Source organism: Sus scrofa, chromosome 12 (assembly GCF_000003025.6).
Source record: "Sus scrofa isolate TJ Tabasco breed Duroc chromosome 12, Sscrofa11.1, whole genome shotgun sequence".
Classification (NCBI taxonomy): Eukaryota; Metazoa; Chordata; class Mammalia; order Artiodactyla; family Suidae; genus Sus; species Sus scrofa.
The window spans coordinates 20,756,527-20,766,074 of NC_010454.4; the positions used below are offsets into that span (position 1 = coordinate 20,756,527).

Sequence of the window (9,548 nt, forward strand, 5' to 3'; positions counted from 1 at the left end):
TATTTTACAGTAGTGGCTACTAGAAATCACTAGAAGCTGCGTGTGTCCAGAGCTCTCGGACCATGGGTGGGTGCCAGGTGTCTGGCCGGGCTAACTCAGGTTCACACAGGCTCTCACAGTTGCCCCTGCTTGAGGGCAGGGGAGATGAGGACAAAATCCTGCCTCCCTGACCCTCAGACCGTTTCCAAGCGGGACGGGCAGCTCCTGGGCCCAGGGGTCTGGGCGCTGACATCAGCTCCCTTAGCTGGAAACACAACCCCATTCTTAGTGAAGGCCCTTTGCCATCTCCACTGGTGTCCCTTCCTGCATGGGGAGCTCGCGGGGGAAGGAAGCAGTGGCATATGTCATGTTATTCAGGTCAAGCTTTGTTTGTGGTCAGTGATCTCGGGAGTTCCAGGCAGAGACTCTTGAGGCTTTGGCTGAAGCTCAGATTTCTGGTGCTTTGCCAAGTGGAAATGGCTGGGGAGAGACCTTGGCCCAAAGAGATAACTACTTCCCTTCCTCCTGAGCCCATGGCCCTTTCTTTCCAGTCTTCCCCCTTAGTGTCAAGGCCACGGTGAAATGCTGACTGCATTAGGCCTAGGAGGTTCCTCAAGTAGCTATCCAGGCCCCGAGGCCTGAGGGAGATTCTTTTTGTCTTTTTTTTTTTGTCTTTTGGAGGCCGCACCCACGGCATATGGAAGTTCCCAGGCTAGGGGTCTAATCAGAGCTGTAGCCACCAGCCTACGCCACAGCGACAGCCACAGCCACAGCAGATCCTTAACCCACTGAGTGAGGCCAGGGATCAAACCCACAACCTCATGGTTCCTAGTCAGATTCATTAACCACTGAGCCACCACAGGAATTCCAAGATTCTTTTTTTAAAAAAAATTTTTTAATTTTTTTTTTTTTTTTTTTTTTTTTTCTTTTTAGGGCCATACCCATGGCGCATGGAGGTTCCCAGGCTAGGGGCTGAATTGGAGCTGTAGCTGCCGGCCTACACCACAGCCCCCAGCAACACAGGATCCGAACTGCATTTGTGACCTACAGCTCACAGCAACGCCAGATCCCCAACCCACTGAGCAAGGTGAGGGATCAAACCTGCATCCTCACGGATGCTATTCAGGTTCATTTCCACTGAGCCACAACGGGAACTCCCCGGAAGAGATTCTTGAATGTCAGCTCTTCCCTGGTGTTTAAAGTGGCAATGACCTGAAGGTGGCCTTCCCTGGAAAACCCTGGGTCCTGCTGGGGTCTTTCTGATTGGATTGGACTGGGCACACCTGTGGGCTTGTAACTAGTTACTGGGCTGGTGACAAGCTTTGTGCCCAGTGTCCCGCATACCCGGCCGGCCCCCACTTTCTGGGTGCATCTCAGACCAGCCTCTCCCTTCTGCCTCCTCATGAAAGCCAACACTGTTCAGTGGCCCGAGCTCACCACAGCTGTGCCCAGCCCGCAGAGGGGAGACAGGACCGATGGCCCCAAGCTGGGGGACAAAGGCTGTCCTAACGCATCCTGCCCTCGCCCCAGGGAAGACTGAGCTGGGCACAGAGGGTGAGAGAGACTGCACACAGCTGGATTAACATGATTTATTTCATCATCAGTCTTACAAGGTGCTGAGGCTGGGCAAAGCCAGGATAGGAACTTAAATCCCAGGCACTTTTGTCAAGTGACACCCTGATTAGCAAGGTCCCGTTACTGAGCAAAGGGCAGTCGAGGGCACCCCAGGAACCACAGCACAGCGCACATAGCAATGTAAAAAGCCCTTCCCACAGGCACGGGTGGGGCTTGGAGCCGAGAGCCACTCCACTGGCTCTTGATACCCACTAACTCCCTTTAGTGGAGGCACAGGGCCTCCAGAGGCACCAGGAGGCAAGATGGGCTGGGCAGGCAGCAGGATGGAAGCGTCTGCACCTAGGCACCGCCTCTGGCCTTGATCTCGTCATCCACACAGCAGAGCCTTGCCTGGGTGACACCCGCAGCCAGCCTGGGCTGTGGTTGCTGCTTATTCATTTTCTTCCCTAGTTATCAGACTGTTACCTGGTTACAGTGTGAGGAGGGGACAAGCACTTAAGACCAAAGGTGGGAGATAAACTCCTTTTCCACCCTGGTAAAATAGCCTCAGGCTTCCTGGGGCTACATTGATTAAAAAATGGGATCAAAGCCCAGGGGGTCCTCCTGTCTCAAATCCACCACTAGTTTTGTTTTTTTTTTTTTTTTGCTCACTGGTGGTGAGCAGCCCGTGGGTATGTGCAGCACTGCGGAGGCTCTGAGCGGGGCAGTGGGCCTAGGGGCCCAGAAACTCAACTGGGGCTCGGGGTCGTGGCTGTGGTCCAGGCCCAGCTCGGCCCGGCCTCGTCGGCTTTGGCCCGGTTGCCTGAATGGCGCCTACTCACCCCCTCGTGTTGAGAGCTTGAGCGTTAGAGGAGGAAGGGGTGGGCAGGAAAAGTTATTTTACAAGTTTTAAAAAAGTTACAGGAAGGTTAACTACTTCGAGTAAAAAAAAAAAAAAAAAAAAAAAAAAAAAGACTCAAAGATCAAGCAGAGGTGGCTTCCCTCGCATCCGCTTCCCCTGTAAGGAGCGGGGCCGCATGGCCACAGGAGCCCTCAGAGGATGGCGCAGGACTGAAAGCTGCCGCCCTTGCGGCCGCCGCGGGTGGGCACGGCCTTGCCCTTCCCGTAGTACCCCGTGAAGATGGCCCTGACCTCCATCTTCTTGGCCAGGCTCAGCATCCAGCGCCCGTTGCCCAAGGAGTAGAGCTTGCCCCGGCTCAGCTCACCCACCTCCTCGCCGCGGCTGCCCCCCTTCTCCTGCCGCACAATCTCTAGCAGGTCGAGGCCTGTCTGCACGGCCTCCACATCACCCGCACAACCCAGGGTGATGTGTGCGCGGCTGCCCCGCGGCAGGCTGTCGGAGGGGGACAGCTTGTCCACGTCGTTCGGCCACAAGGCCAGCTCCTGCTCACTCAGCTCCACCCGGGCTCCCGTCGTCTTGGGCGTCACAAAGAGCGCGGAGATGGTCAGCACGAAGGCCTTGCTGTAGGATTTCTTCACCACCTACCAAGAGAGGGCAGAGGGCCGGGCTAGAGGTGGCCGCGTCGAGAGGGGGACAGCAAGCAGCAAGCACCACCGAGCAGAGCCCACGAGCCTCCACCCCGTGGTCGTGCCCAGGCTGCTTGTCAGGGAGGCTGGACCAAGCAGGGGTGAGACGCCAGGCTTCCTGAGTCCGGACTGGGCTCCTGCCACCAGCTGCGGGCAGGACTCACTCACCTGCAAGACGGGGCTGGGGCCAGACCTGCCTCAGCGCGAAGACTGCAGGAGGGCCTGGGAACAGCTTCCAACAGCAACGCGGGCGCCTAGCAAGGGCTGTTGCGGTCAGTACCTGACTCCCCCACCCCTGTTCAAGGCCACCCTGGGATCAGGTGTTAGAAATTGACGAAAATGGCCTACACTTGGGCTCACATTCTATGGGATTCTCTCAGAAGGCTCATCTCTTCTGATGGATCATAAAAGCTTCCCTAGTTTGCTCACAACCCGTCGCCCCAACAGGACCTAAGTGCTTAACCTGCGGAGCGAATGGAGGCCGAGAGGCCGTGAGGGCGCTCGTCAAGTGTAGCAGGGGCCAGGCTACGAGGCGAACCACACTAAAACCTGCCACGCTCGGGGAGCTTCCATTTACGGGGAGCGGAGAGCCGGGAACAAACAAACACAAGGGCAGCGGGAATGCAGGCAGAGAAGCAAGGGAGAGGGCAGGGGTCGGGGACAGCCCTGCCGAGAAGGCGGCGACCTGAAGGAGGCCGCAGTTGGCCCCACCCCGGGGCGCCCTGCCACGGGCGGAGGCTGTGGGCTGTGTGGCAGGGAGGGGGCTTGTGCCCCTAAGCCAACAAGGTGCCCCATCCCTCCACACTCCCCACTCCGGGACATGGCCCTAGGCTGGGGACAGGACCTCAGAGCATCAGGCTCCCTGGGGGCCATGGACTAAACTGATGAGCCTCTGGAACTGAAAACAGGCTTCAGGGCCAGAGCAGGAGCTGCTGCCGACCAGCTGCAGAAGGAAGAGGTCCGGCTGGGCAGGCTCTGGGGGCACAAGCCTGCGGAGGTGTGAGCTGGGGCGGGAGCTGCCCCTTTGGCTGAGAAGCCGCCTGGGTCGGGGTCCCTGGGGAGCACTCACTTCCTGCTGGGCGTACTCCTCTGCCCCGGCCGCCTTCCCGTAGTCACAGAACTTGGTTGTGCAGTGCAGCACACCCGGGGGTCTCTTCCCAAAGTAGGCCACCAGCTCCATCTTCTCCCTGGGCTCGTCCCCAGAGCCAACTGCAGGGGGAGAGAGTGGGGCGTCAGGGCGGGAGAGCAGAGTCGTCACAACATCCCTCACCAAGACCGCGGCAGATCCCGAGGGGGACAAAAAAATCAGACATTAAACACAAATTTGCAACCCACTACCACTGAGCAACCCGCCAGCACTGACTTGCTGGTCAAAACTAATAGCAACCTTGGGGCTTCAGAAAGGTGTTTAAGTTCCCTGCTCAGAGTTCCCATCGTGGCTCAGTAGTTAATGAATCCTACTAGGAATGATGAGGTTGAGGGTTCGATCCCTGGCCTCACTCAGTGGGTTCAGGAGCCGGCGTTGCTGTGAGCTGTGGTGTAGGTCGCAGACACGGCTCGGATCCCGAGGTGCTGTGGCTGTGGTGTAGGCCGGCAGCTACAGCTCCAATTAGACCCCTAGCCTGGGAACCTCCATATGCCGCGGGTGCGCCGTAAGAGGACAAAAAGACAAAAAAAAAAAAAAAAAGTTCCTGCTCTACATTCTGCAGATGCTACGTCTCTTGCCCAGACCTGAAAACTATGGCACTGGTAACCTGGTAACCCAGGGATGGGAGGCCAGCCAAGGAAATGGGAGCTTCACCAGCTCCACATCTGAAAAAGGAGGAGGGGAAGCAGATCCTGAAAAATGAGGTAGAGGAGTTCCCGTAGTGGCGCAGTGGAAATGAATCCGACTAGGAACCATGAGGTTGTGGGTTCGATCCCCAGCCTTGCTCAGTGGGTTAAGGATCCAGCGTTGCCATGAGCTGTGGTGTAGGTCATAGACGTAGCTCCGATTCAACCCCCTAGCCTAGGAACCTCCATATGTTACAGGTGCCCCCCTAAAAAGCAAATAAAATAGAAATTAGGTAGCAAGAAAAGAGGCTAGGAACAATGTGGTTATAGTAGAAGGAGCCAGAAAGAGCATAATTCACATCCAGCCGCTTCCAACCCATTGGACCCGAGGCAAGTGACTGACCCTCATCTGTCAAATACCACAATTAGGGTGACCGCATACCCCAGGTCTCCCAAGAGCACCCAGGGAATGATCAGTCAGGTCCCCTCTCACTCAGGGGCCGCGTGAACAAGAAGCTGTCTGGTCACTGGAATACCAGGCCCTTGCAGGCTCTGCTGGTGGATGAGAGCCTCTATCAAGCCTGGCGTGGGAAGGGGCTCGGGAGACAGTGGGATGACACGACAGCGGGTAGTTTCGCCAAGACCTGGGGCCCTGGGGCGTCAATTTCCAGACTCCAAGCCGGTGGCTAGCTTCCGAGTCGCCAGGTTCCTCCTGCTCGCTCCCGAGGAGGATGTCCCTGACCCTCCACGGGAGGGAGACCCCTACTCTGATGGAAGGCCTTGCTGTGAGGACCCCAGTTTCTAAGAGTAAAAGCATCACTCTCCAGGGCAGAGCCAGCTCTAACCCGGAGCCTGGCCTTGGATGCTATTATCAGGCTAACCCTCGCCTGGCCGGTCCCCTGGTTTCCCAGCATTCAAGTTGTAGAAGCCAAGAGGAGAGTCCTCAGAGACACACACAGGCACAGATTACCTCTGAGAACGCAAAGAAACACGGGTGGGGCTATTTCTAGCACGAAGATAGTCTAAAATCAGGGGCAACGAAGAATGGGTTAAAGGAACAGATGGGTTGGGGGCTGACAGATCCCCAAGAGGCCCCTGGAGGAGAATGAGACCCACCAGGGTCCTTCCTTAACCCACTGCTTCCCTCCCGGAGCAAAGAGCCTTGGCCAGGAGAGAACCCTGGTCCGACCCAGTACGGAGAGGCCCCCTGTGGCGGGGACAGAGCCCATAGCCCTCACAACGGCTGTGGGCAAACCCCAATCCTCCTTGGGCATTTTCCCTTCCACAGAAACAAGACATGGGACTAGCGGTGTGTCTGTTCTCTGGGACTGTGGGATGCCGTGGGAGGTGCACGGGGAGCTCAAGGCCTGGAAACCAACCCCAGAAGAGCCCCAAGAGCCCCGGTAATGGGAGTCTCCGTCGTGGTGCAGCGGAAACGAATCTGATGAGTATCCATGAGGACGCAGCTTCAAGCCCTGGCCTCGCTCAGGGGCTAAGGATCCAGTGTTGCCGTGAGCTGTGGTGTAGGCTGCAGACGCAGCCCAGATCCTGCGTTGCTGTGGCTGTGTCACAGGCCAGCAACTACAGCTCTGATTCGACCCCTAGCCTGGGAACCTCCATGTGCTGTGGGGTTCCGCCCTAAAAAAGACAAAACAAAAAAAACGAGTCCCAATGATATATACAGATATATTTTTTTTTTGCAGCTTAGGACCCCATGACATAGTTAACTTGGAAAATGGTTCTGCTGCTAAAAATGAGTTTAAAAACACTGGACCAGATTCTCCCTTCAAGGTTCCACAAGATGTTGATACGTTTCCTAGTATGACAGCACGTCCTTGGGTCTCTGAGACCGGGTTAGTGGCCTAGATCCAGGCTGGGAGAGGGCAGCTGGGGAGCGGGGCGGGAAGAAGGGTGCAGAGGGAGGGAAGGTACCTGGCAAACGCCTCCCCCCATCTTCCTGAGCGCGTGCCACCCAAGGCTGCCTGTGCCGGTAGCAGGAGAGCCCCTGGCCTCCCCATCCCTCCACGCTCCCCGCTCCGGAATGGGCCTCTGACTGGGGCAGAGCACCGGGCTCACGGGGGGCTAGGGACTGAACGGAGCCTTTGGAACTGCCTGGAGAACAATGGGGCCACGCACGCAGCGCCCTGTGCCCGCAGAGGGGGCTTACAACTGAGGCTAACGGTCCCCACCGGCCCCCTCCGCCACCTACAGTGTCGCAGCTCTTTCTTGAAGGCCTTGTGGTTGCCCAGCTCCTCCAGGAAGGTCTGGCCGGCTTTGCGGAGGCTCTCGGAACTCTTCCTGGACAGGAACCAGCCAAAGTAGAGCGGCAGGAAGTCCTTCTCCAGCCCAGGCTTCAGCTTCTTCAGATCGTCGGCCGACAGCTGCCAGTGGTTCTTCTCCTTGAGCTGGGCACAGTCCAGCCGCCACGCCGTCTTGGGCTCCACCAGCACCACCTGGTACTGGTACTGGTCGGCCATCTCAAAGAGCTGCTCCAGCCGCTCCCGCTCGTGGTTGGTGTCGTCCAGCACGAGGACACGGATGTCCCGGCGGCAGCAGGCGGCCAGGTCCTCGTCCAGCCGCTTGTACTCCTCGGTGAAGGCTCCTCTGGCGCCGGGGGTGATCTTGTAGGCATCGGCGGACACCACCTTGGTGCCATCCCGGTACCTGTCCATGATGACCTGGGCCAGCGTGGACTTGCCGCTCCCGGGCAGGCCGCGCAGGATGAAGAGCGTCTTGCACTCCTGCAGCGTGGCCACCGTCTCCTCATCCTGCAGGAAGGGAAACTGCAGCTCCGGCTTGTCCTTGGCCCCTGAGGATGACATTTTGCGGAAGAAGATCTTGGGCAGGAACGTTTGGCTCTTTCGGGAGAAGCCTCTATTCTGTGTGAAGAAGGGAAGACAGGAGTCAGCCAGGTCACCGCCAGCCTTGCCCCCTTGCCTCTGGCCTCGTTCTAACTGGGGGGGCCCTGCTCCTGGGCGCAGCCCTGATTGACAGGCACCCCCGGGGTGCTGCGGGCACCGTCCCAAAACGTGGGGTGCTGGTCCTATTCTCCTAGGTCTTTGCAACCTGATGGCTTCGGGTTGTGCAGCTTGGAGAGGAGCACTTGTCTGGGTCTGAAACTCCTACTCGAAGATCACTCGCTGCCACCACTTCCAAAGGAAAACTGCTGGAAGTGCATGCAGGGGAGGGCCTGAAGCCTGCGCTCTTGGGAGCGGACCCTAACTTTATATTCCTGGCACCTACTAAGGATGACCTCTTTGGAGGTGGTGGGGGGCTCTACGTCTGGGCAAAGCCACAGCTGCCCTGGCTCTGAGTGCACAGAGGAGGGTGGGGGTGGAGAAGGGTGACCCCAAGCCCGCCTCCCTTCCCCCAACAATGCCAGCAACAAATAATACTCTCTTGTCTGGGATGGGGGGGGACAATGGTCCCACAGAAAGGCTGGTGGGGGGCAGGGCAGGAGAGCACTGGACAAAGGGCTTCATTCAGCACCCCTGCCACCTCCTCCTCTGCCCTGGTTCCCCCCCACCAAAGTCTTGGTCTTTGTGCCTGCCCCAGGACTGGGCGGTACTGGACACCTGTGTCCAGGGTCTAGCTCTGCCCACCCCTTGCTGTGTGTCAGCAGCACCTCTCTGAGCCGCTTGTTTTCCTGCCAGCAAAAAGCCACAGGTGATAGTTTTTACTGTAAGCCGCCTTCTCCTCTCAATCGGGAGGCCCCACCTCCCGCCAGTCCCCTGCGAGCTCAGCTGGCGTACGTTTATCTCCGATGAGGCCCCGAGCAGGGGAGCGCGCCGCAGGCCCACCCAGCGTGGGCCCAGCGTGTTACCTGAGCCCACCGGCCTCCCGCGTCTGCCCCGGGGCTGCTGCCCGATTCCCTTCCTCTTCCAGCGCTGTCCCCACTCCCCGACTCTCCCCGCGTCGCAGCTACCTCCGGGCTGCACCGGACTGCCGAGAAAACCCCAACTCCACTCCGGAACCACGCTCCTCATTTGCATGCCACTTCCTCCCCCAGTCGCCCAGCGCTCCCCTTCTCCACTAAGGTGCTATCCTGGCCCGGTCCGCTCGCTCCCCTCCCGGCCCTTCCCGCGCCCGCTCACCATGATGAGGAGGAGGCGCCGCGGTCGCCGCCTTCGCAGCACTGGCTCTCCGGGGCCGCCCGCCCGCGCGGAGGGACACGGAGTCTAGCGGTGGCGCGTGGCCACGCTCGGCCGCCTTACATAGCCCGGGGGCGGAGCGCCCGCGGGCGGGACGGGGGTGGGCCGGCTCCGGCTCCGGCCCCCTCTGCGCAGGCGCGGCGAATCGAAACTCGAAACTGATTCGGCAGGGGGTGGAAAGGACCCCGCTCCCGTGCGCTCGGGCTGTGGTGCCCCTGTGCCTCAGTCAAGCAGCTGCGCGGCGGCCGGGGACCAAGGTGGAGGCGGACGGCTGGTGTGGCCTGTTTTTCTTGTAGGAGTTACGGACAAACACCTTGAAGGAGACAGTCACCCTCCTCGGTCCCGCACGGAAATTGGGTCGAGGCGAGGAAGGCAGGGTCTTCCAAGTGCAAGGCTGAATCCTGTCTTTAAGTTTTGATATCGTACTCATCATCACTTTTTGCATGAATTTTTTTCAGCACGCAGAAGTTCCCAGTCGAGGGCTATAACCCTCGCTACAGCAGTGGCGATGCCTGGCCCTTAACCTGCTGAGCCACTAGGAAA

General features: G+C 58.8%; 1 protein-coding gene across 3 annotated transcripts; it reads right to left on the bottom strand.

Moving 5' to 3' along the window:
- On the bottom strand, positions 1,555-9,129 carry CNP (2',3'-cyclic nucleotide 3' phosphodiesterase). Of its 3 annotated transcripts, none has more exons than XM_003131420.5 (4): positions 8,949-9,129; positions 7,064-7,733; positions 4,151-4,290; positions 1,555-3,036 (listed from the first exon to the last, which is right to left on the bottom strand). In XM_003131420.5, exons 1-4 carry the CDS (start codon positions 8,949-8,951, stop codon positions 2,587-2,589), a joined length of 1,263 nt encoding a protein of 420 aa, XP_003131468.2. In that variant the 5' UTR covers positions 8,952-9,129; the 3' UTR covers positions 1,555-2,586. The 3 variants fall into 3 exon arrangements, with proteins under 3 accessions (XP_003131468.2, XP_020922650.1, XP_020922651.1); XM_021066991.1 differs by lacking the exon at positions 8,949-9,129 and adding an exon at positions 8,678-8,829; XM_021066992.1 differs by lacking the exon at positions 8,949-9,129 and adding an exon at positions 7,921-8,160.

What these genes read in the sequence shown, in the direction of transcription:
- CNP (XM_003131420.5), bottom strand. An exon ending in CAAGAAAGAGCTGCGACACT is followed by an intron (nt 4,291 to 7,063) that starts GTAGGTGGCGGA and finishes CTCCCCCTGCAG; the next exon opens with TTGGCTCTGGGGACGAGCCC. An exon ending in AGGAGTACGCCCAGCAGGAA is followed by an intron (nt 3,037 to 4,150) that starts GTGAGTGCTCCC and finishes CTCTCTTGGTAG; the next exon opens with GTGGTGAAGAAATCCTACAG.